This window comes from Trichoderma gamsii (assembly GCF_001481775.2).
Source record: "Trichoderma gamsii strain T6085 chromosome Unknown Scaffold_1.2, whole genome shotgun sequence".
Classification (NCBI taxonomy): Eukaryota; Fungi; Ascomycota; class Sordariomycetes; order Hypocreales; family Hypocreaceae; genus Trichoderma; species Trichoderma gamsii.
This window is the reverse complement of record NW_020171338.1, coordinates 173,611-198,360: the sequence shown is the minus strand read 5'-3', so window position 1 is coordinate 198,360 and position 24,750 is coordinate 173,611. Positions and strand designations below refer to the sequence as shown.

Below are 24,750 nucleotides of genomic sequence, written 5' to 3'. Positions count from 1 at the left end.
CTGATGAGCATGAGTCGCTACTCTTGCATCTACCTGCAGTGTCTCAGTTGGTACCACTCATCATGCATTTTTGGCAATTGAGACATCGTTCCTCCTTGGCAGCAACAGCAACAGCAACAGCAACAGTACAAAAAGATAAGAAAACAAGAAAATTGGCAAAAAGCAAGTTGCTTTTCAGTGTCAACGCCGTCATTCGCTACTCCTAGGTTGCCGCTAGCATCGCTCATCGCCCAGCTTCTCCAACATCTCAAGCCAAATGCGGCATGATCCACCACCACGAGCAAACCAATTCACGGCGCAGTGTCTCAGCCCGCGGGGCTTGGCGTTGACAAGCACGTTCCAATCCTACGCAAGGCTTGAGACACGCATTGCAGATTACAGGTGAGCCTTACTAAGTCACGATAGTCCCGTAGGTCCCGGACTCTAATCTGACGTAGGCGCTGTTGCCCAAGAAGGCCACTGAACAGACCCCCGCTAGTACTGAAGGGCTGCTAGGCCTGCCGTTAAGCTTCGAGCTCCCCTCTATCGAGGCTCAAACAGGCTGCTGAGCTCAGGCTACTGGGGCGTCACTGACATGACGTAGCTCCAGCGCAACAGCTGTGCAAGCCGATGACGATCCGCCAGCTCCGCGTAAATCCTGCCCAGCCATTGTCCAGACAGTCTTATAATCACCTAGACTCTCCCCATCCATCCCCTCCCGCGTCAGATCATCTTTTTTTCTCCCCTCGTCTCATTGCTGCAGACTCCGCTGCTGTCCCTTTCCTGTGTGCCCAATCGCTCAATCCCTATCGCACCACCATCGCTCTTTTCTCCAGCTATATAGGCTTCTTAATCGCAACCGCAACCTCTGTTAGCGCTCAGCCACACCGCCATAATGCACCGAACATACTCTATGCGCCAGTCCCGCGCGCCCACGGCATCGCAGCTTCAGGTATGGAGGTTCCGGAGCTACTTTCATCGTGTACCACTGCCTCGTGTGTTCGCTGACGCAGTCAATGGATAGAGTCCGCCACCACCCCCTTCGTCCACCAAGTCCGGCCGTTTCTTCGGCAAAGGAAGCCTGGGTGAGTGTTGCAATGGCGGGCCTTTTACGCACCGGTTTCCCACGATAGGATTGGCTGAGATGGCTCTCACGTCAATCCTGACTCCTATGATCATATCTGCCTCTAGGGCCCAAACTAACTGATGAGGTAGGCCATGCTCTCCGCGGCCGAGCCGGTGGCGCCTTCGGGCCAGATCTGGCTAAGAAGTTATCCCAGCTCGTGAAGATGGAAAAGAATGTCATGCGAAGCCTAGAGCTCGTCGCTAGGGAGCGCATGGATGTGGCCGTATGTGATTTCCTTTTCACTATTGCTGTCTCATCATTCTCATCAAGAATTCTGCTGGCTCACACTTTAATAGCAACAATTGTCCCTTTGGGGTGAGGCTACCGATGAAGATGTCTCTGACGTCACCGACAAGATCGGCGTTCTCCTCTACGAAATCGGCGAACTGGAAGATCAATACGTCGACCGATACGACCAATATCGCATTACCATGAAGAGCATTCGCAACATCGAAGCATCTGTCCAGCCTAGCCGAGACCGTGAGACACACCGTGCATGTCATATATATTCAACATTCAATGCTGACTGCAGCCAGGCAAACAAAAAATTACCGACCAGATCGCCCAGCTAAAGTACAAGGAGCCTAACTCTCCCAAGATTGTGGTACTGGAACAGGAGCTAGTCCGTGCCGAGGCCGAATCGCTCGTGGCAGAGGCCCAGCTCTCCAATATCACTCGCGAAAAGGTCAAAGCTGCTTATTCTTACCAGTTCGATGCCCTCCGCGAACACTGCGAGAAGGTTGCCATTATTGCTGGCTACGGCAAACATCTCCTCGAGCTGATCGACGACACTCCCGTGACCCCTGGCGAAACCCGAGCCGCGTATGACGGCTATGAAGCTAGCAAGGCCATCATCCAGGATTGCGAAGATTCCCTCACCAACTGGGTCACCGCCAACGCCGCCGTGAGCTCCAAGCTCTCTACCCGATCGCGAACTCTCTCCCAGCGACGCCGTAATACTATCCAAGCCAGGGAAGAGGGCCACGACTTATCTCACCAGGATGTACCGCTGCACGACAACCAATCATGGGAAGCGCGAGGTGTTGAAGCCGAGAGTGAAGCAGAGGAGGAGGAGGAGGAGTTGGAGGAGCCTCACCACTCTGTTTTAGGCAGTGACGTTGGTATGAATGGTGAGACACGAGGCCGATCCCAAGAAGTTCTCGCGGCTTAAGACGCCCGGCAACATATTATGCGACAAAGAGAAGAAAAACTAAAGAAAAACAAAAGCTAGGGGCAGGTGAATGAGATCCTCGGGCTTGGAGAGCAGGGGCTGATACCAATAATGTCGACGATTTGGATGCCGCTAACCTGGCGGCGGAGTTTTTGGACAAGGCTGGGTTGACTGCTTGGCTGGGTAAATTTGCTTTAATTCTCTATCGGATAGCTCTTTGGGCGTGTGGCTATTCACTAATACCTTGTTGTGAGTTGTAAAATGTTTGTCTGGATGAGAATAGCTCTTCGAAGTAATATACACGTCTATGTACCCAGCATTGGATGGTCCTTATATCCTCATCTTAAGTAATGTTCAACCGTTGAAACGCCGTACCGTAAGTGCAGTGAAAACTAAAGCCGCCGCCCCATAACTAGTGTGAAACATATTGATACAATATTCCCTTCTCGTAAAATAGTGCCAATCAGGATTTGATTTGGCTCAAAAATTGCTCCACTTCCATCTTCACAATGTGCTGCCCGGGAACGACGATCAGGCCGAGGTATCGAGACGTCATGTCCAGGGAAACCGAGTCGCCAGAGGTGTTTGCCGCAGCGGCGCCGACTTCCTTTGTCGAAGGTTGTCGGTATTCATGTGTATTGCCCAAGACGAGGTTCATGTCCTATGCGATCGATGGCCATATGTTAGCATTCCAGTGCAGGAAATAATATGATACTGATGGCGATGGCTGCGGGGATACAAACCGGGTCTGTGCATTTAAAGGCTCCCCGGAACATGCGGCCATCGGTGGTGTGGATGCGCAGGTTCTGGTTCAGTAAAGACGAAAGATAATCGTGAGCTTCATCTTTGTCCATTGCGAGGACTAGCCTTGGCCTGGAGAGGCTATATGATGGAGGTGCAAGAGGAATCGAAGCTCGGAGGAAAAGGTGTAGCGGATCTCCATGCACGTTCCTTGTCAACGCATCTCTGGAGCGATAAGCTCAGTGGGCCAATGGATAAGATTTCGCAGGCCTGCAGGCCCCACTTGCCTCTGCTAATAGCGTCACTGTGGAATCGATCAACGCATCGTGAATCTTGAACCTCTTCATTGCATTCTGTGAAAACGATCTTTTTCTATCTTTTCATATCTGAAAATTGCTGTTGAAGCGAGTTGAGCTCGCATAATCATCATCGCAATGCTCTCTTTTCTTCAATAGCCAACACATTCTGTCGCGGGCCGTCGCTAAGCCCGTGCCGTCACCATGGGCGTTAACGGTCTCTGGACCGTGATCCAGCCGTGTGCACGGCCTACCAATCTCGCAACGCTCAATCGGAAGCGTCTTGCCGTGGATGCGTCAATCTGGATCTATCAGTTTCTCAAAGCTGTTCGCGACAAAGAAGGCAATGCGCTTCGCAACTCGCACATTGTGGGATTCTTCCGGCGCATTTGCAAGCTCCTCTGGTACGGCATTCTACCGATCTTTGTATTCGATGGCGGTGCCCCAGCACTGAAGAGAGCAACCATCCAGAAGCGCAAGCAGAGACGTGAAGGAAGACGAGAAGATGCTATCAGGACGGCAGGAAAGCTCCTTGCCGTTCAGATGCAGCGCCTTGTCGAAGAGGAGGAAGAAAAACGCAGGAAAGAAAATGAAAGACCACGAGCATCGAGGGCGGTGGAAGAGGAAGAGGAAGTCATTCCCGATGCTAGCAAATTGGTCTATGTTGATGAGATCGGAATGTCCCAGCAGGAGAGGATGCGGAACCGCAAGTTCTATAAGCAGGACGCGTATCATTTGCCCGAGCTTGAAAACGGCATAGCATCAATGGGAAAACCAGATGATCCGCGAATCATGAGCGTGGAAGAGCTGGAAGAGTATGCGCGCCAATTCAATAACGGAGAGGATATCAATCTGTACGACTTTAGTAAGATTGATTTTGACGGCGACTTCTTCAAAAGCCTTCCGCCACCGGATAGATACAATATCCTCAATGCGGCTAGATTAAGGAGTCGTCTGAGAATGGGCTTGAGCAAGGAACAGCTTGACGACATGTTCCCCGATCGCATGGCATTCTCAAGATTTCAGATTGAGAGAGTTAAGGAGAGGAATCATCTCACACAGCGGCTCATGTATGAAGTCGGAATGTTAGGTACTGACTTGACGCTCAATGTCAATGCTCGAATCGCTGGAGAAAAGGATCGAGAGTATATCCTAGTCAAGAATGAAGGCGTTGAGGGAGGCTGGGCGCTCGGAGTAGTCAGCAAGGAGAAGGACGTTGGAGAAGCTCACAAGCCAATCGACGTGGATGCCATCCAATTTCAATACCAGACAAAAGAAGAGGAGAGCGAAGAGGAAGACGACTTCGAAGATGTGCCGATTGTGGGTATTAACCGATTGCCCAAACCATCACAATTTGCTGCGGCAGGTCTTGACGCTGCTCAAGATATCAACAACCGACGACAGCAATTCTACGCATCTAATAGGCAGGGAGCTGTCAATGAAGCTGCCGGCGAGGGCTCGCTATTTGTTGATGGACAAGTAGAGCCAACGGTGAATCCGCTCGACGAGCAGCCTACGGAACTTATGCATCCTGAAGAAGAACATGATCTCAATCTCGCTATTGCTCTATCGTTACAAAACCAACACGGTATTGGCCAGGAACCCGACGAGGGATCGGATGTCGAAGATGAATCTCGAGAGAAGCCAAAGTGGACTCAAGTTGCGGTGGAAGCACCCAAGCCTATTATTGGCCGCGGCGGGGGCTCAATGATTGCGCATATTGTAAACAATAGAGCCAATGCTGCCGTTCCAAAACGGCAAGAAGCCCCAATCACAGCGGACAAAGAGAAAGACAGCGATAGCGAAGATGATATGCAAGCAGTTTTGGCCAAATCGCGAAAAATGAAAAAAGCTCAGCCAAAGCCAGTATTCGAAAACAAGAAGAATCCATTTGATGGACCTCTTCCATTTCCCAAATTAGATTGGGGATCTTCTCTGTTTGCGAAGAAAAAGGCAAAGGCGTCAGAGGAGAAGCCGATTGTAGTGACGGCCGGTGGAGATGCTGTACCAGAGGAAGAGGAAGAGGAAGACGAAACAGGGAGTGGCTTTGAGGTTGAAGGACAAAGAGAAGATGGTCCTAAACCGCTCCCTCCTTGGCTAGTGGATAACGACACAGATATCCGAGAGGCCATTAAGCAACAGAAAGATGTCGAAAGAGAGATAAATGCCCAAGATAGAGCGGAAATGGAAGAAGAAGAGAGGCTTCGGAAACGAGAGCTGAGAGATCAGCTGATTGAGATTGAATCTTCAGACGAAGAAGATGGTAGTGATGATGTTAAAATCGTCGAATTACCCCCTTCACCTGAACAGGAACGAGTTCCCAGTCCCGCAAAGATTGAAGAAAACAACGAAGATGATGCAATAATGGAAGCGCCAGTTACCGAATCGATCCCCACTGGAAGTAAAGGGAATGAAGAAGACGGTGAATCACCAGAGCCGGAGTTTGAAGAGATACCTATCATTGAGGCTCCTAGTGTTCCAGTCGTACCTGTTATGGAAACAGAAGCACAAAACGACCATGAGTCTCCAGAGCCTGAATTTGAAGATGTTGAGCCATCGGACAGAACTTTGATTCAAGGAAATCTACTAGATGAGTCAGTTTTATTTGAGGATATTCCTCTGGATCGACCCCCAGTGGAGGTTATCCCTGGGAACACCACAATTACAGACGAAGAGCTCTTTGGCGACGAAGAATTCGACGAATTCAGTGACCCTGAAGACGAGGAGCTATTGGCACAAATGGCTGAAGAAGCAGATGAACACGCTCGTTTCGCCAGCGAACTCAACAACAAATCTACTGAACAGAACAGGGAGGATTACGAAAGAGAATTGAGAGCTCTTCGAAGTCAACAGAAAAAAGATCGTCGTGACGCAGACGAAGTAACGCAGACCATGATTACAGAGTGTCAAGCTTTGCTTCGCCTCTTCGGTATCCCTTACATCACTGCGCCAATGGAAGCAGAAGCGCAGTGTGCAGAGCTAGTCCGATTGAACATGGTAGACGGCATCGTCACAGATGACTCAGATACCTTCCTTTTTGGAGGAACGCGAGTTTACAAAAACATGTTCAACAGCAACAAATTTGTCGAATGCTATGTCGGTGCAGATCTCGACAAGGAACTGTCCTTATCTCGAGAACAGCTCATCTCTCTCGCTCAGCTTTTGGGGTCGGATTATACAGAAGGACTACCAGGGGTCGGTCCAGTCACGGCTGTGGAAATCCTATCCGAGTTCCCTGGCAAGGATGGGCTCGAAAAATTCCGCGAGTGGTGGCGTGACGTTCAATCTCAAGTGCGACCCAAGGAGGCCGATGCTTCTTCTTCGTTCCGACGCAAGTTTCGCAAGTCACAAGCAACCAAGCTCTTCTTGCCGGTTGCCTTTCCCAGTCCAGCCGTCTACGAAGCCTATCTTCATCCTGTGGTCGATAGCAGCACGGAACAGTTTCAATGGGGCGTGCCTGATGTAGCGGGATTGAGAGAATACCTCATGGCCACGATTGGTTGGAGCAAAGAGCGCACAGACGAAGTGCTGGTGCCGGTCATTCGGGATATGAATAAGCGAGAGATTGAAGGAACGCAGAGCAACATTACGAGATTCTTTGGTGGGAGTGTTGGTGCTGGCGCCAGAGAGACGTTTGCACCCAGACAGAAAGTTCAAGGAAGCAAGCGGATGGCGGCTGCGGTGGATAGACTGAGGGCGAATATTGCTGGCGAGGGGCCGGCTCCGGAGGTTGATGAGAGCTCAGTTCCCAATAAGCGAAGGAAAACAACCAGAAAGAAGTGATGACAAAAGATGGTGCTACAGGATGTGCAGAAGAGAATCCTGATATAAGTGGAAACGATCTCTTGGTCTTTAGAGTAGCAGACATGCAATATGATGGTCAAGTTGATAGAGTGCAATGTCTTATAGAGCTTATGATATGCATACAGTATATTGAGCACGTGCTGGTTCAGATATAGTCAAGTCACAAGGCATGATATCTTCATTTCATTACGCATTTAGTATATTGATTGCATATTCGCTTATAAAGATAGTAAAAACATATATGTGATCCATGCCTCTTTGCATGATAGAACACAACGCGAAGTCTCATCGTCTCGAGATAAAGCATATACCTCGGCACGTGACCCTACAAGCATCAATCTTCTAGATGCTTCACAACCCCGCGGCTAAATCCCGGAATCCTCCGTCCCGCCCACGCCATTTACAGCGCCAGCAGCTCCGTAATGCGACGAATTGATTCGCCGCGCGCCGCGTGGGCAGAAAGCAAGAGAGAGAGACCTTGCATCTTTTTTTTTCCCTTGTAGTAAATTGCTTCTGAACAGTCTTTTGTCTTCTCATCTTCGGCCAGTACTTCTCCTGCCTCACCCTGGGATTTCATTCGTCGCTTCCTCAGCTTCTCTCAGCTTTTGCAAGATTATTTCGCCAAGGGCACATATAAAGAAGAAAAAGATGCCGGGCATGGATCAGCGTGAGCTCGAGTCGCGCGTAAAGGCGCTGACCAAGGTGGTGGCCGCCAACGAGCCTCCGGAGAATGCGCTGAAGCTGCTGGAGACGCTGAAGAAGGATGCGTCACCGACAGAAGAGATGCTGCGGGTAGGTGTCCTTTTCTTTTAGGCGCATCGCTTATTTCCTGGGAGGGTGATTCCGAGAGAAGGGAGGAGGATTGGGTTCCATTCTCTGCACGCTTTCTTGTCTTGAATGGGCATTGCAATGCGATGGATGGGATGTGCTCCATTCAGACTGATTTGCTGTCAAGTTTGGGAAAACGTCAGCCAACTGACCCCCAGTCACTGTCCATCATTGCCTTCAATCGCAGCTTGCTTGTATCCCTATATAATGCCTCCCCTTGGTTCTTATTTCTTTCTTCCTATTTGTTTGCAGCTACATTTGAAACCCTTCTGTCTGACATCAATTGTCGCAAATCTATTAGGCCACGCGCGCAGGTGTTTTCGTCGGCAAGTTGCGGTCAAATCCCAACAAAGAGATTGCTCGAGCCGCCTCCGAACTGGTGATCAAGTGGAAGAAGCTTGTCGAGCAAGAGAAGAACTCCAAGCTGCAAAAGGCGAAAATGGGCTCACCATCAGCTCCCGCGGCCGCATCGCCGCCCAACCCATCCAGCAACGCATCCTCCACCGGCGGCGCCAAGAAGGCATTCAAGGGCGATCCTGAGAAGCGCAAGTTCGACACCGACGGCGTGAGCATCAAGCGAACCGAGTCCAATGTCCGTAACCAGTGCATCGGCCTCATCTACAACGGCCTAGCCTACCGATCGATCGAGTCCGAGACCGACGTCATCGCCAGGGCCGTCGCCGTCGAGCACGCCGCATTCACGCTCCTCAAGGGCGAGACCCCCGACTACAAAAAGAAAATCCGGTCGTTATTCACAAATCTCAAGAATAAGTCGAACCGGGACTTGGGCAAGCGAGTCATGGCAGGAGATATCTCGCCGGAAAAGTTTGTCAACATGTCGGACGAGGAACTCAAGAGCGAGGATCAACGCAAGATGGAGATCGAGTTGGAGAAGGAGAACATGAAGAAGGCACAGGTACCGATGGCCGAGAAGAGCATCAGTGACAGCCTGGAATGCGGCAAGTGTAAGAAGAAGCGCGTCAGCTACACCCAGGCGCAGACACGAAGTGCCGATGAACCGATGACGACATTCTGCGAGTGTATGAACTGCGGCAATCGTTGGAAGGTTTGTTTTTTTCTCTCTCCCCCTGCGTATCATTTTTGGTGTGCGCTCAGTGCGTTACAAATGTGTATTAACACGAGCGATTCTACAGTTCTCGTAAAGAGGTAACGAGAGAGAGGAAATTTATGATCGATAGCGCCACGTCTGCACCAAGGGGTTGAAAGACACTTTCAATGAGCTTTTTTATTCTTCTTTTCTACGGAGTGCTTGGGGTGGATATTTCTTAGGATGGGAGTTATGGAAAATTCAATCTTGCTTTTTCAGGAATTGTAATGAAGGTCTCAAGAACTTCAGGCGCCATGATGTGTTTTTTTTTTTTTTAACTTTTGATTTCTTCTTTTTACCCTCTATATCTCAATCCCTCATCGGTGTGTCTTTTTTGGCGATGCGTGCACATCATGAACATGGTGGTGCTGTGAAGCCATGTACTCTATTTTCTATTTTCTTTAACTTAGATCGCTAATAGATCTTTGATCTTGTTCCATTATATCTATCCCCATATCATACATATGTACTGCTGCCTATAAAGGCTATTCTTGTGTACTGGATCATAAGCTTTTGGTTATTTGGTTCATCATTCTGATATCCCCAGCTCAGTGAAGAGATCCGTGGCCTCCTCGTCCTCTAGGCCCATCTCCTTGATATTCTTCCAAAACTTGCTCAAATGCCGAGTTCCCGAATCGCACAGCAAAGTAACGACCCTACTTCCAGGAGGAAGTCTCATGGCGGTGACAACAGCGGCAACACAGTTGACAGAGCTACTGCTCCCGACAAAGATGCCGTCATTTTCAACAAGCCACCTAGCCATGCGACAAGCTTGATCATCCGTCACTTTGACAGCATCGTCGAGTAAATCTCTGCCGATTTCGAAATTGTTCGTCACCCGGTTAATGCCGATTCCTTCCACCATTGTGTCGACTTGTTGTCTCCGCCGGGTACCTTCCTTCTCGGTAGACGAATACATGACGCCGTGCTTAATCTTGTTGTACAGCCCGCTTCCCTGAGGATCTGCCAGAACGACCTTGAGGTTGCTCATCTTCGCATCCAGCTTCAAGTACCTCGCCACTCCCGAAATAGTGCCACCTGTTCCGGCACCAGCAACGAATGCGTCAAGATTACCATCTGTCTGCTGAAAGATCTCCGGGCCTGTGCTGACGGCATGGGCTTGCCAGTTGGACTCGGTTTCGAACTGATTCGCAAAGAAGCCTTTGCTGCCGTCTGTGGATGACTGCGTATGCTCGATGGCGCGCCTTCGGGCCAGGTTCACAAAGTGATCGGGGCTGGTAATGGGGGCAACGGCAACTCTCTCAACAGTCGCGCCCAAGTGAATCAAAAGGTCTGACTTTTCAAAGGCCTGGTCATCAGGCATGCAAATATGGGCTTTATATCCCTTTGCGCGGGCCAGAGTCGCAAGAGAAATGCCCGTGCTGCCTACTGTTCCCTCATAGATGGTATCGCCCTGATGAGGTGTCAAGAGTCCCTGTTTCTCAGCCTCCAAAATCATATTGAGCGCTACTCGATCCTTGGGGCTGTTCCCTGCGCCGTTGAGAAACTCGGCCTTGGCGAGGATGGTGCGGCCAGTGGCTTGAGAGAGAGAAGGAATTTCTATGAGGGGCGTGTTGCCGATACAACCTTCGATGCCGTTGGTTACAATCTCCGGGGCACGAGATGATGATGGTGCCGGCTCATGGTCTTCCAGTTCCACCGGCGCCATCCAGAAGAAACTGCTTCGTCGCGGATCCGTTGACCGCACATTGCTGCGCCTACGGTGGAATGTTTTATGCTGATATCGAGACTCCAGCTCGGGATACAGCTCTTTGAAGCCCAGGGTAGCGACAATGCCGGCCGTGAAGGCAACGGCAATGGCTGCCGTGCCATATGCTTTGGGATGGTCGCTCAATGACATGCTGCTTTCTTATGCCGAGTACATCTCACCATAATCATAACAATGAAGCCCTCATTTCTGAAAAGTTTGTTGAGCTTGTCAGAAGTAGAGCATGAATCACGCGAGATGGGAAACTTTCAAATTCAAAACTCTTCTGATGTCATCTAGATCCCTGCGGAAAATCAGCGCCAAAACGGGTACGTACCCAGGAACCAGTTCGCGGGGCAGCCCTACTTCCCGGAACAAACCACTTTCCGGGCCATAGCTGCGGGATCTACCCCAATTGATAGCTAAGAGAAAACATTCGATCTTTTTTATGAGGTTGTCGTGATCCATTCAAAACCACAGCTGCAAACAGAGAGAGGGTAGCATATCATGGACTCCCCCATTGTAGCTCACCTCTTTCGCCAATTGTTTCGACATCGTCCGCGCGGATGTCAAGGTTTGCGCAATGGCCTCGCCAGCAGGCCTCACAGACAGCCAGTTCGCGGGCTCGTGAACAAGGCCTCGATAGATCGGGGCATGAAGACAAACGAGAGTCGCTGGCAGCAACGGACGCACATCTTGCCGGAGGACCGCAGAGAGGAGTTTGCAGAGTATCCTTACATCTCGCTGCCGGAGCTGAAGATGAGAAGTGAGCGGCCTCGGAAAGTAAAGATGCTACTTCGGGACTTCATAGACGGTATGTGGTTCGGTGATTATAGACGGCGTGTAATTGGACTGACGTTGGAATCTCACAGATAGTCTCTACAACCCCTCATACGGCTACTTCTCCAAAGAAGCCGTCATCTTCAGCCCAGGCGAGCCCTTCGACTTCAATTCCATGCGCGACGAGCTCGAGTTCCAAGCCGACCTCGGCAGGCGATACACCGAATTCGAAGACCTCCTCGACGAGAAAGAAGGCGAAAGCGCGACGCGACAGCTCTGGCACACCCCGACAGAGCTCTTCCGACCTTTCTACGGCGAGGCCATTGCCCGCTACCTCGTCTCCAACTACCGCCTCACGACGTATCCCTACGACGACCTGCTCATCTTCGAAATGGGCGCCGGACGGGGCACCCTCATGCTCAACATCCTCGACTACATCCGCGCCGCCGACCCGCAAGTCTACGCCCGCACCAAATTCAACATCATCGAAATCTCCTCTTCGCTCGCGGCCCTCCAGAACCGCCACCTCCTCTCCACCGCAGAATCGCGCGGCCACGCAGACAAGGTCGAAATCATCAACAAGTCCATCTTCGAATGGGACCAGTACGTCCCCTCACCGTGCTTCTTCCTCGCCATGGAGGTCTTTGACAACTTCTCCCACGACGGCATCCGCTACGACGTCACCACCGAGGAGCCTCTCCAGGGCCACGTGCTCATTGACGGCGACGGCGACTTTTACGAATTCTACGTCCATGAGCTAGACCCTCTCGCCGCAAGATTCTTCCGCGTCCGCCATGCCGCCACGGGGGGCAACTATCCCAAGCCGTACCCTTCCAACCCTGTTCTTCGGTACATGTCCAACAAGTTGCCCTTTGCCGCCAACCTGTCCCAGGCCGAGTTCATCCCCACAAGACTGATGCAATTCTTCGACGTCCTGGAAAAGTACTTTCCCGCCCACCGCCTCATCACCTCTGATTTCGACTCTCTCCCTCAAGCCATCAAGGGTCTCAATGCCCCCGTCGTGCAGACTCGGTTCCAGCGAAAGATGGTGCCCGTCACGACTCCCCTTGTAAGTTGCGAATGCCCTTTTTCAAGAAAGAAAATTCAGAACTAAACAATGTTATACAATGCAGGTCCACCAAGGCTACTTTGATATTCTCTTCCCCACAGACTTCAACATCACTGAAGCCATTTACCGCGCCATCACCGGGAAGCTCACCCGCGTCATGACCCATGGGGACTTTATGCGTCGATGGGCCTATGTTGAGGATACGGAGACGCGAAGCGGGGAGAATCCTCTCCTGTCACATTATAGAAATGCCAGTGTCATGGTTACTGTATAAATATGTATATATGTATCTAACTTTAGACCCCCCTTACCACGAATTGTATAAATACAATGATGAGCAATGAAGTATCGTATGACCTTTGCTTTTGTATATATAATCTCTCTACATGTCCCCCTGGTGAAGTTTAGAGTATCTATATATTTCTTTATTTTTTAAGAGTTTTTGTTTCGTATGGCTACCTATTTATCGCAGTTCCGTTTTCATCCATGCATATGAACCCCTTCAATTTGGCCAAACACCGTCCAGCTACTATAATACACAAACTCCTCCTATTTAAAGCTTCAACTTCTCGTCAAGCCATTTTCGTGCAGTCTCAACAGCGTCCTCAATCTTCTCCGGCTGAGTTCCCTGGCCTTGGCGAGACGGCTCCTTACCACCGGAGCGGCCACCGATGACGTCGGATACAGAGGCAGCCCACTTCTCAGCAGTAACTCCCTGTGAAGCCAAGTGCTAGAATCATGACATGTTAGTGGAAAGGGTTCTTTGATTTGATATGATCAAAGGGCAGGGTGCTTACTGTTCCAACATAAACTCCGTGCGCAACAGCGCCTTCCTCCTGACTACCGACAAATAGATAAACAGACTTTGCCTTGTCCTTGGACTGGTAGTGCTTGATGACCTCGCCCACGGCCTTGGCGTTGGCGCTGATGGGCAGTCGGCCAACGAACCACTGGCTCTCCTTGTTCGCCTCAAAGTGCTTGGTAACAGTGTCAATAGCAGTCTTGGATTCCGCCTTTTGCTTCTTCTTCTGCTCGGCAACAACGGCGTTGGCAATCTTCTGGAAACGCTGGTTGAACTCGTCCTTGGTCAGCGTTGAGATGACCAACTGGCTGAGCTCCTGTGAGACGGTCTTGACTGCAGCCTCCTTCTCAGGGCCAAAGGGAAGGTTATCGAGATCTAGCAGCTTCTGCTCGAACAGCTTGGCTTCGCGCTGGACCTTGTGAGCAGCCTCACCGGTGTAAGCGATAATACGACGGATACCCTTGGCAATACCGCTTTCCTCAACGATGATGAGATCCTTGAGTAAACCGGTCTGCTCTACGTGGGTTCCACCGCAAAGCTCAACGCTGTACTGTCGCCAATCAGCCTTTTTGGGGTCGGCAATCATGGTGTCAACGTCCATGCCGATTGACACCACTCGCACGGGGTTAGGATAGGTCTCGCCAAAGACGGCACGAAGACCCTCAATCTTGAGCGCAAGGTCCAGCTCCACCTCCTTGGCGTAGATCTTATGGTTGGCACGAATGTCCTTATTTGAAAGCTCTTCAATCTTTCTTAACTCGTCAAGCTTAACCTGGGTCTTGTGTGAGAAATCGAAACGCAGCTTGTCATTGTCGACCAGTGAGCCCTTTTGGTTGACATCCTCGCCGAGCACTTCCCGCAGGGAGTGGTTGAGAATGTGTGTGCCAGAGTGGTTGTTACGGATGGGAGAACGGCGGAGCTCATCATATTCGCAAATGACCTCGTCGTCAGAGTTGAGCTCTCCGTATTCAATGTAACCGCTGTGGAGAACGTAGCCACCAAAGTCTTGCACGTCCATGACCTTGAACTCGACAACATCGTCAATGACAATGCGGCCAGTATCAGCAATCTGACCACCAGACTCGGCGTAAAAGTTGGTCTTGTCCAGCAAAACACCAATGGCGGTGTTGGGAGCAATATCCTTGGTCGACTTGGTGAAAGTCTTTCCGTCGAAGATGTACTGCACTTTGCTCTTGCTGTCGCCCTTGAGGTACTTTGCGTCGTCGTTTGTTCGTGGGACCTTGAGCTGTGTGTCGAGCTCGGCAATCTGGTGGACGTCAAGCTTTGCAAATGTCTGTACTGAGTCCTTGACAGCCTTGCTAGCCTCCCTGGCCTTTTCACGGGCAACCGCAACTTCAGCCTCATCAATATCCAAGCCTCGCTCTTCAGCCATCAATTTGGTCAAGTCGACAGGGAAACCAAATGTATCGTAGAGTCTCCACACAACATCTCCCTCCAGCTTCTTGACGTTATCTTTAGCGGCCTTGGCGGCATATCTCTCGAATTGGGCCTCGCCACGATCCAGGGTTCGAGAAAAGGCCTCTTCTTCCTCATCGAGGATCTCCTGGATATCCAGCTGCTTCTTGGCAAGATCGGGGAATTGCTCGCCCATCTGCGCAATCAAAGCAGGAAGGATTTTAGAGAAGAATGAGCCAATCTCTGCATTGAGGTACTTGCGAGCATATCGAACTCCACGGCGGAGAATTCGTCGAATGACATAGCCACGGCCGTCGTTGTTAGGCACGGCGCCATCAGTAATGGCAAATGACATGGTTCGGATATGATCGGCGACAACTCGGTAAGCAGTATCAATGCCATCGGTATCATCTGCGCCGTACTTGTCGGTATATGGTCTCGCGCCAGTGACTTCCTCGATCTTCTTGAATAGAGGGGTGAAAACATCAGTGGCATAGTTGGAGGCGGTGTCCTGGAGCGCAGACACCAGACGCTCAAAGCCCATACCGGTATCAATGTGCTTCGCGGGGAGAGGCTTCAGGCTTCCATCCTTTTGTCGGTCGAATTGCATGAAAACGAGGTTCCAGATCTCGACAACCATGGGGTCATCCATGTTGACAAGGCTGGCGGCGTTGCGTCCTCCGATCTTGTCGTAATGAACCTCACTGCAAGGACCGCAAGGACCCTGGTCACCCATCTCCCAAAAGTTATCCTTCATGTTTCCGGGAATAATGTGATCCTCGGGCACGCCAGTCTTCTGCCACAACTCTTTGGCTTCGAGGTCGGGTTCGAGGCCGAGGGCGGAGTTGCCCTCAAAGTATGTAACATAGAGTCGTGAAGGATCCAGGCCATACACCTTGGTCAGCAGCTCCCAGGCCATCTCGATGGCATCCTTCTTGAAGTAGTCGCCGAATGACCAGTTGCCCAGCATCTCGAAAAAGGTGTGGTGGTAGCTGTCCTTGCCGACATCGTCGAGATCGTTGTGCTTGCCACCGGCGCGGATGACCTTTTGGGTGTCGACGGCGCGCTTCAGGCTGGACATGGGGTCGGACTTGTTGACGGTGCCCAAGAAGATGGGCTTGAACTGGTTCATGCCCGCATTGGTGAAGAGCAGGGTCGGGTCATTGTGAGGGACGACGGAACCAGAGGGCACTTGGAAAGAGTCAGAACGCGAGTAGCTGCATAAGAGGAAAGGAACATGAAGAAGAAGAATAAATCGGAATACAGCATTGTAGCTGCACAATCCATTGAGCATTGCAGACAGCAACAGAAGATGTCATGTCTGGTGCTGCGCGACTCCGCAAAAGACTCGGCAATCATCTACACGACCCCGCCACTTGGAGGGGAAGTTGGCGATGCAAACAAGAAAAAGTTATTTTCTTTTCCCACTCGACTTACCCAGCGTGTGACCCCTCTGCTCAAAGAAGTCAAAGAAGGTCTTGCGCACCTGCGCCTCGGGCCAGTTGCCCGTCATGCTTGCGAATGTCTGGAGTAGCCTGCGCTGCAGCAGAAAAAGCGTGTTGTGATTCGAACTCGGTGGCGATGCGGAAAGGCGAGGTCGATGCAGGGTCGAATGCGAGTGCAGCGATGCTTCGGCGGGCAATCGGCGGAGGGGCTGCAGCCGTGGCGGGTGGGGTTTGTAGAAACTTCTACAAGAGGGACTCAAGCCTACAAAAAGCGAGGGCCGTCGCCCGCTTCTGGCCGCCGCGCAGCAGCTGGTGCACTGTGACTGCGGCCTGGCCAGCGACCACATCAGCGGCAAGCAACAGCTAACAGACAAAGCTGCATCACCTGTTTCTCGCAATTCTCAACTCAACTCGACTCAATTTCCCGATCCGGCAGGGGGCTGGTGATTCCGAAGGCGAAGCCGGCGACGCGAGTCTCTCAGCAAAAAGGCGGGAGCAGAAGCAAACGGCAGAAGCAGAAAGCGGAAGAAGAACATGCTGGGGACGCAGAGCCCGTCTTCGCCCGCGCCAGGCATTCTTATGGAGGGTTTCGACCAAGCGAGGCAGCACCCGCGGCGCAAGAGGAAGGCCGAGTCGCAGGACAACGAGCGGCTCTCCAAGCGACTCAGCCTGCTGAACATTGGTGAGTGCGATTTACTGACTTGTTAATTGCTGTTTTCCATTTCTTTTTTTCTTTGCTTCTCATGTCCGACCCCGTCATTCAATGCGGTGCAATCAATCAATTCAGCGCGCATGTCACCCACCACACATCAACCGCCGAGGCATGATTAGCTAACCGCACGTCCCGACCTCGCAGAACAAGGCGGCTCCAAGCTCTACGTCCCCGTCGAGACACCAACTGCCAACGGCAATGCAGCTGCATCTTCATCGATAAGGCGATCAGCGGCACCAAAACCACAGAGCGACGATGAGGCGATGCAATTGGACGACTCCAAGCACAAGGTGTACATCTACAACCTGGACGACGAGCTCTCCTCCGACAGCGACAACGACGAGGGCAAGCTAATCTTCTTGCCGGATATCCAGAAGCACCTCCAAGAGAGCCGTATTCCGAAGCAGATTCTTGCAAACGACGAGGGCGAGCTGGCCGGCATGCAGCTGGTCCTCTATAGCGACCCCAAGTCCATATCCGTACCGGAATCGCAAGACGGCGTGCGGAGGGCCATCATCGAAGCCCGCCAGCGAGCAAGAGAAAGACAAAAGAACCCAGATCCCAACGAGACGCATATCAACAGCATGGCATCAGAGACCACCACTGAGACGATGCCGCACGTCGGCCCTGCGCCGACCAATGTTTTCCCTATTAACGACATGTGCGATGGCATGGATATTGATTGATGTGTTCAAGTGACCGTTTTACAGCTAAAAGTACAGGACAGCGCTACGTGCAATATACCCGGAGTATACATAGAGTTTGGGAGTTTTGGTGTCCTTTTATTTCTTTTTTTTGTTCTTTTTTCTACTGCTCTTTTATAGGATTATCTGCTTTGCTTATCGTTCCGTCACTGCCAACTTACTCTTTCTAGGTGCTCATGCATCAAGACCGACACTGCAGTTATCGTCCTGTACATTAAATTGTCTACCACCTATACTTTGAGCATGGTCTCAAGCAAATATAACTCATTTCCCATTACAAACGCCTCGCGAGTAACATGCCATCTTCAACAGTGATACCGTGGGCGTTCTCTTCCATGAAACCAAGTATTCTTTGATTTCGCCACCGCATTCATCTCGTCGCAGCAGCAGGAGGCGGTCCCAGGGGAATGTCATAATAGTCTGGCGCAGGGTTTGCTTCGGCCGGTCGTCTGGTAGGTTCTCGAGCGTAGTCGACCTTTTCTACGTCTGTATGGCCCGAATACATAGGAAATTTAGCTGGGTCGTATACCGGTGGGGGGGCCGTGGTGCCCATGTAGTAGCCACCCATTGGATTGTTCGTCTGCGGTACCCATCCGTTTGTCTGTTGACCTGTAGCTGGCTGTCTGGGAGTTCTGACCAAGAACTATTCAAGATCCATTAGTATATGTGTGCAGGCGATGGCACACGGCGATGCAAAACTCACTCTGTGATATCTCAGCGGTGGCAGACCCTTTTTGGCTCTTGATCGCAGATGGAGCCAGCTTGTCAAGAGGAATAACAAGATCAAGCCTATGACGCCCCCCATGATGGACCACTTCACGATGAATGCTTGCTGTTGCGTTTGTTAATGGCTTGTCCAGTCTATGGGAAGCTGGACTGCTTACTTTGCTGTATCGCCACGGAATAATCTCGTTATCCTCCCTCACGAAGCCAAAAGGCACATCGTCGTCTCGCGCCTTCAGCGCCATGAACCCAATACTAGGCATCTTGACAGATGGTATCGTTTGAATCAGAAGAGTTGTTGTTGTGGGGGCCAAACTGATGGAAGCAGTAAGTGTAAGAGAAAGAGGAAAAAAGAGTAGAGGAAAAAGAAGTTAAAATAAAGTAGGATAAACGATGAGGTCAACAGAGCGGTCAAGCACCAGGCTATCAAGCAGAAAGAGCAAACCTCAAAAAAGGGAGAAGGAAAGAAGGGAATACAGCAGTGAACAAGAAATGCCCGGCATTTGTTGCTACGGTAGGACCAAAAAAAAAAATGTCTTGGAACTAGCAGATGGCCCTTGTATTTATTAAAATGCCCATCATCATTTCACTGCTTTATCTAATCAAATAAATGAACGGAGTTACATAAATAGCATTCATGAACGATGCACGTAACGGCGTGGCTGTGCCTTGGCATTCTGCGGCAGATTGTGTTGCGAGCGTGTTTCACCGAGACGAAACGGAACTCCTTGATTGCACATCCCTCCCGCCTGGGCCAGTTTGATCTGCCCGGCTGCCTCACTGCCGTACTTGATATTTTGTATATGCACAGTGTTGGGTCGGCAATCTGTGCATTATGATGGCAATTGTCCAAACGTTTCCCGCACGCATCGCGCTTCTCTCCCTCGGTGGATGCTCACGGTGTGGAGGAGAGACATGCCAAAAGTGGTGGGCCTGTCGATAATCACCGCCACAGCCATGGTGAGACAATAGAAGCAAAGTGAACAAACGGGATAGAGTGTACTTGATGAAGAGCAAACATTGTCCGACATGGACCCCAAAGGCCCGTATGGTTCACCAAGGGCTGCTATCCAGTGACATTTCGTATTGTGATAGGCGATTATACCAGTAGGGGAGTCAAATAGCCAATCTCCTTTTTACAAGCCATACACTGCTTGTCTAGGGCGCTTTATTTTATTTATTTTTTACATTTACTTTCTTTCCATGAAAATCGACCTTTGGTTGGACAAGCTTGCTCTACCAAGATGACTCAATCCATCTACCAACCATCTAATGCGCCTCAACCGCAGCGGCCGCATTACTAGCCCCCAGCCTCGGCGCATCACGAAGCGCCTCCTTCTGCCTCTGCGCTGCCACCGCCTGCTCCTCGCGAATCGACTTCAAAATCTCCGGATACCACCGCTCCCCCACATCTGGGTGGCTCTTGACCCTGTTCCGCAGCGTCGCCTCGCCAAGTGTGCTCGCCACGGCGCCGCTGCGAAACGTAAACTCAACATCATCAACGCGCCCGCCGTTCTTCTCCACAATCGCCTGCCTCTGCCGCCGAATGTCCTCAGGCACCCTGCCGACGCCGACCTGCTCGAGCTCCTCAAAGGTGGCGTCCAGCTTGACGCCCTGGAAGAACGGGATGCTGAAGCGCGCGCCGGTGCCGGACTCGGGCGATAGCACGCGATGGGTCGTCGACACGCAGACGCCCTGAGTCAGCGCCTCCATGCCCTGGCCAATGGCCACGACGAGCGTCTTGTCGATAGGCGCGGCGTCAATCCATTCGCCCTGGACGTTCTGGACCTGCAGACCGCGGTGGTTCGTCGCTTGGAGCAAGTAGCTTGTCAGCATGCTGTCTTTGTGAGGGCCTACGCCCTGGCCCTGCACGCCCGCGGGCAGCCCCAGCTCTGCCAGGTCCGGGTACTTGATGATCTTGAGCTTGTGCTGCGGATCGTCTTCGACGTACTTCTCAAAGGCGTCCCGCGGCAGCTTGATGGCCTCGGCGATCAGCGAGGTGAAGTACATTGTGATTTCGCCCATCTGGCGCATATACTCGGTGTAGGTGCTGCGGAACTTGGGCGCGCTCTCCTCGGAAGGCCACTGGTTGGGGCCGAGGAGGTTGAAGTATGACGGCGCGTCTGGGCCTGGGAGGACGTGCTCGGTTGAGAGATCAATCTGCTCTCTGTTGTCAATGGCCCCGGCGGTGATTTCTGCAGAGAGCTGGGAGTAGCCTAGAAAGGATGGCGCATTCTTCATTTCAATCTTGAGCCTATATTTGCGTTAGCAAAGAGAAGTCATGTGAAGCGAAAGATTTAGTAAGGATTATACATATGTATGTATGTATAGGAATTTATATCTGAGGATGCTTCAATCATACTTTTCTTCTCGGGGAATGTCAAAGAAGCTTTTACCCTCCTTGATGACTTCGTCCCATAGCTCATCTGAAATGCCTACATTCTTGAGATATAAGAAGCCCACCTCCATGAGCGCATTGCGAAGCTGGTCGAGGAACTCCGGCTTGGTGGCCGGATTCCTGGACAAGTCCAGGTCGAGAACGGGGATGGATGTGAACGACATGACGCTCCGTGGTTGATGACGAGGCTGAGTTCGATTTGTATAAGAGAGCTGACGGATCCTTGAAGCAGTAGTGCCACACACACACAAGCTTAAATACTTAGACTCCAACCTGCCTGCTTCCAGGGGGACCTGCTATGGTTTATTCGAGCTTACAGGTTCAAATATCCAGCCTTTATAGCGACGTCAATGGTGGTGCCAATGGCGCCATACGCCCTTGGAAGCCATATCTCCCCATCTCTCCACTCCCCCGCACCGTAGTGCCGGCCGATCCCGGTAAACGATTGCAAAAGAGGCAAAAAGATGTGAACCTCGTCTTCGATAAAACGAATCTATTACATACTGTAATACTCCTCATGCTGTATATCAATAATTTGTAGGTGACTAAACAAAAACAAAAGCAGTTTTGCATAAATCGGAATACCACATCCTTTTCGCCGACACCCGGAATAGGGTTTATGTACATGTAATAGCGGGTTTGTTCCTGCATCGTGATATCTGATGATATCTCAGCTTCATCGTTCCAAATGGCCTGCTAGCCTTCTTTTGGCTACACCAAAAACACACATCTTTCTCTTTTATATATTCCAGTCCATCTGTAGCATTAATTCTCCCAAAAATGACAGAGCATTATCTTCAAATTCATACAGTACCAGCTGACAGCGGCTTAGTAGCGAGAAGGCTAGTCACCTTGTAAAACATGTCTTCAATAGAAGCTCCCGCAAAGGCTGGCGCAGCATCGAAAATGTCTGCCAGATATTGCTGCGGGATAATGTCGGCTTGGACATCGTCATCGTCCATCTCCACATCCTCGTCTGCGTTCTGAGCCTCTTCCATCTCATCGTCGCTCTCAGCATCTCCGCCAAGAATGATATCGAGCTTGCCATTTTCAGCTTCTTCAGAAACACCGTCGAGTCGCAAATCTTGAAGTGGCTGAGCGGCGAGAATAGTCGAGGCGTTGGAACCCTCGGTGATGGTCCAGACTTGAGCCACGTCGTCTAGAGCGACGAATCCGCTGGTGCCGGGCACTGAAACGAGGCTAACTACCCGGTGAGGAGTGTTTCGAACAATGAGCGGCTCTGGGTTGCTGGGGTGGAAGACTCCTATGCTAGAAGTTTCGCCGACAGGGAGAGTGACGGCAAAGTTACCGGACACTGAGTCAACGGCCAGCTGTAACAGCTCATCAGATCTGGAGCCCTTGGGCATGACGATTCCATACCGTAAGTCATCGCCCACAACGTCGTAGACATGCAGCTCCGCGGAAAGCACGATTAGATACTGTGATAGAACTCGCAGGGAATGCAACTGCCTCTTCCAAAGTCCTTCCAGAACCTTGACGACTTCGCCAGAGGATGCGTTGATCACATACACGGCTCCCGTGTCAAGTGCGCCGAATGCTGCGAACAGCGTGGAACCGTCTTCTGAGAAAGCAAGGCGGCCTTGAGCCTTGGCAACCGAGGCGTCATTAGGGATATCGGCAATGGCATTGCGACCAAGTCCATCTCCAATAGGAACCACTTGGGAGCAAACCCAGGTGAATTCTGTAGAGCCTTCTGATCTTCGCCCTTGTTGCGGGCGGGCCTTTGGCCGCCATAGGCGAACAATACCATCTCCGGCAATGGTGGCAAAGCACGCTGAGGCATTGTTTGACGCAAGGTCGAGAACCGTCTCTGGGTGGCTTGTTGCGTGTGGCGCATTAACTCTCGATACAAGAGCAATCGAGCTGTCCTCGTCATTAACTTGCCAGAACTTGAGATATGATTCGTGTCTCTCTTTGAGGAATTGGTCTCCCGCGTCGCCACTGACAGTTCCAGCATCCCTGCTTGAAGGAACCCAATCGTCAACACTAGCCAACCATTTTCCGTCCGCAGAAAAGGCGATATGTGTGACGACTGGTTCTTCAATGGCGTAACCCTTGTTTGTCAGGTTCACATCGGTGGGCTGCGTGCGGGCCAATGCCTGCTTAGAAACACTCATAAAGGTTTCAAGATCAAAAGTCTGCAACAGCGGCGCTGAGAATTCTCCCGTCATTGTAGCCTGACGGCCATTGCCAACGCAAACGTGGAATTTGGAGGGCTCGGTTGCCTTGATTGCAGCAGGTATAGGCCGTCGTACTTGGTTCGCTACTGACCAGACACGCTGTACGAGCAAGTCTTTGGGCGTCGTAGCCTCAACAGCGGCGGACTGGATTCCAGATACATATGTCGTCGGCTTCAGTTCAGCAGTTGATAGAACCATTGTTGAGTTATCGTCCAAGTGTACGACATAGGATGACCCGCTGGAAGATACAACAATGTTCTCTATGCTGCCAGATAAATGGGGGAGGTGATTTCTTCTGCTGGTATCCATCTGCCACATAACAAGGACATTTTCAGAGCCTCCCGAGATCATATAGTTACCTATGCCAGATGTTAGAAAATCGCATTAGATAAATGATACATCTATAAAACATACCATCTCGAGACCATTTGACGGCATGGACTGCCTTTCGGTGCCAGTGAAACTTTTGCGCTTGAATTCCATCTTTAGCTGAGTTGGATTTACCAAGGGCTTGACTCCTAGACAAGGCATCGTGGTACAGATAGATGGCTCCTCGTGCTCCACCGACAATAACATCCACCACTCTGTCTGAATCCCGCTGTCCTTTGCTCTTGTTGCCAGAGAGGGCTGAGGCTGAGTACACTCTAAAGTCGAGGGTGGTGATGAGATCGGGGACGTCGAAAGAAAAGAAGTCGTACTGAAGTTGTTCGAAGCTAGCGGGCTGCTCCTGTGATGCCACCCCAAGGAATAGAGTATCGTTGAAGGCGCCAACCAAAACCAGGCCGTCTTGGCTGGACTCAATCAGGTGCAGTCCATTGCCTGGCTTCTTGACGGACAATATGTTCTTTGATAGAGGGGAAGACAGAATATCGCCTCCGTATGCAGTCAATTCCATCCGATTTGCGCTATTCGATTCCGCCACCACGACGATATCAGCCTTTGCGCCCGCACCATTTGTTGTTGTCACGGTGATGGCTTTGGCAGTTCCCGTTACAGTCTGGAAAGACTGATGCGACTCGTTTGTCTCTTTCCATTTCACATAGTAAATGTGACCATCTGAGCAAGCTACCCAGAGGTATTCAGGGTTCTGGAGAGACAGCCGAGTCGCAACAATGCTTGCAGGAGAGTTGTCTGTTTGCGCGGAGGAATCGACAGCGCCTATCGGAATTCGTCTCAGGAGAAGCGAGTCGCTAGCTGTGTATACTTGAACGGAGGTGTTGTAGGTCAAAATTAGGTATCTGAAGGACGTCAGAATGGCCCGTAGAAACTAAGAACTGAACTGGCTTCTTACTGGTCATCCTGAGTTAGGATCGGATCAATGTCAAGCATTCTACCACCCATGGGCTTAGAGAGCCGCCAGCCAGTTTCTCCGTCGTGAGACCGGCTAACAATATCCTCCCCATTCTGATGTTTTTCAGATTCAACGTCTCCGTTGGTCGTAGAATCTGCTTGCGGCTGTCTTGATCTCTTTGATCGCGCGTCGGTTTCGTTCAGGTCTCTCTTTCTCTTTTTGGTCGGATCGTCCTTGGGCTTGGAGATCTTGCTGCCCGCCATTTTGACAAGAGTTCAAAAATTGCCAAATTGAAGAAATTTGGAAGTCAATTGGCAGGCTATAGCAGCAAGTTACTGGTTCAAAGTACTAGAAGCAATGCGCCGCAGAAATTTTGGTGCCGCCGTGAACTTTTTCCAGCTATCAGCGATAAGATAAGCACCGCACGGCAGAACGTCGGCGGCAATAA

General features: G+C 51.1%; 10 protein-coding genes across 10 annotated transcripts; 5 read left to right on the top strand and 5 right to left on the bottom strand.

Moving 5' to 3' along the window:
* Positions 1-874: 874 nt before the first annotated feature.
* TGAM01_v200054 (sphingolipid long chain base-responsive protein LSP1) lies at positions 875-2,276 on the top strand (the record flags this gene model as incomplete). Its single annotated transcript, XM_018804672.1, has 5 exons — positions 875-931; positions 1,004-1,064; positions 1,195-1,328; positions 1,402-1,585; positions 1,642-2,276. 5 exons carry the CDS (start codon positions 875-877, stop codon positions 2,274-2,276), a joined length of 1,071 nt encoding a protein of 356 aa, XP_018662212.1.
* Positions 2,277-2,739: 463 nt separating this feature from the next.
* Positions 2,740-3,130, bottom strand: TGAM01_v200053 (hypothetical protein; the record flags this gene model as incomplete). The annotated part of the gene is made up of 2 exons (XM_018804673.1): positions 2,740-2,937; positions 3,020-3,130. 2 exons carry the CDS (start codon positions 3,128-3,130, stop codon positions 2,740-2,742), a joined length of 309 nt encoding a protein of 102 aa, XP_018662213.1.
* Positions 3,131-3,517: 387 nt separating this feature from the next.
* On the top strand, positions 3,518-7,096 carry TGAM01_v200052 (DNA excision repair protein ERCC-5; the record flags this gene model as incomplete). Its single annotated transcript, XM_018804674.1, has 1 exon — positions 3,518-7,096. The coding sequence occupies one exon, from the start codon at positions 3,518-3,520 to the stop codon at positions 7,094-7,096; it is 3,579 nt and encodes a 1,192-aa protein (XP_018662214.1).
* Positions 7,097-7,765: 669 nt separating this feature from the next.
* Positions 7,766-9,108, top strand: TGAM01_v200050 (transcription elongation factor S-II; the record flags this gene model as incomplete). Its single annotated transcript, XM_018804675.1, has 3 exons — positions 7,766-7,909; positions 8,247-9,011; positions 9,100-9,108. 3 exons carry the CDS (start codon positions 7,766-7,768, stop codon positions 9,106-9,108), a joined length of 918 nt encoding a protein of 305 aa, XP_018662215.1.
* A 474-nt stretch (positions 9,109-9,582) lies between these two features.
* TGAM01_v200051 (cysteine synthase 2) lies at positions 9,583-10,914 on the bottom strand (the record flags this gene model as incomplete). Its single annotated transcript, XM_018804676.1, has 1 exon — positions 9,583-10,914. The coding sequence occupies one exon, from the start codon at positions 10,912-10,914 to the stop codon at positions 9,583-9,585; it is 1,332 nt and encodes a 443-aa protein (XP_018662216.1).
* Positions 10,915-11,268: 354 nt separating this feature from the next.
* Positions 11,269-12,884, top strand: TGAM01_v200049 (hypothetical protein; the record flags this gene model as incomplete). The annotated part of the gene is made up of 3 exons (XM_018804677.1): positions 11,269-11,575; positions 11,634-12,610; positions 12,675-12,884. The coding sequence occupies 3 exons, from the start codon at positions 11,269-11,271 to the stop codon at positions 12,882-12,884; spliced, it is 1,494 nt and encodes a 497-aa protein (XP_018662217.1).
* A 279-nt stretch (positions 12,885-13,163) lies between these two features.
* On the bottom strand, positions 13,164-16,341 carry TGAM01_v200048 (alanyl-tRNA synthetase; the record flags this gene model as incomplete). The annotated part of the gene is made up of 3 exons (XM_018804678.1): positions 13,164-13,340; positions 13,408-16,019; positions 16,266-16,341. 3 exons carry the CDS (start codon positions 16,339-16,341, stop codon positions 13,164-13,166), a joined length of 2,865 nt encoding a protein of 954 aa, XP_018662218.1.
* A 466-nt stretch (positions 16,342-16,807) lies between these two features.
* On the top strand, positions 16,808-17,671 carry TGAM01_v200047 (hypothetical protein; the record flags this gene model as incomplete). Its single annotated transcript, XM_018804679.1, has 2 exons — positions 16,808-16,955; positions 17,130-17,671. The coding sequence occupies 2 exons, from the start codon at positions 16,808-16,810 to the stop codon at positions 17,669-17,671; spliced, it is 690 nt and encodes a 229-aa protein (XP_018662219.1).
* Positions 17,672-18,059: 388 nt separating this feature from the next.
* Positions 18,060-18,675, bottom strand: TGAM01_v200046 (hypothetical protein; the record flags this gene model as incomplete). Its single annotated transcript, XM_018804680.1, has 3 exons — positions 18,060-18,332; positions 18,393-18,521; positions 18,574-18,675. The coding sequence occupies 3 exons, from the start codon at positions 18,673-18,675 to the stop codon at positions 18,060-18,062; spliced, it is 504 nt and encodes a 167-aa protein (XP_018662220.1).
* A 1,006-nt stretch (positions 18,676-19,681) lies between these two features.
* Positions 19,682-24,565, bottom strand: TGAM01_v200045 (hypothetical protein; the record flags this gene model as incomplete). Its single annotated transcript, XM_024548467.1, has 6 exons — positions 19,682-20,666; positions 20,775-21,032; positions 21,128-21,303; positions 21,620-23,370; positions 23,426-24,249; positions 24,303-24,565. The coding sequence occupies 6 exons, from the start codon at positions 24,563-24,565 to the stop codon at positions 19,682-19,684; spliced, it is 4,257 nt and encodes a 1,418-aa protein (XP_024406682.1).
* Between the last annotated feature and the right edge of the window lie 185 nt (positions 24,566-24,750).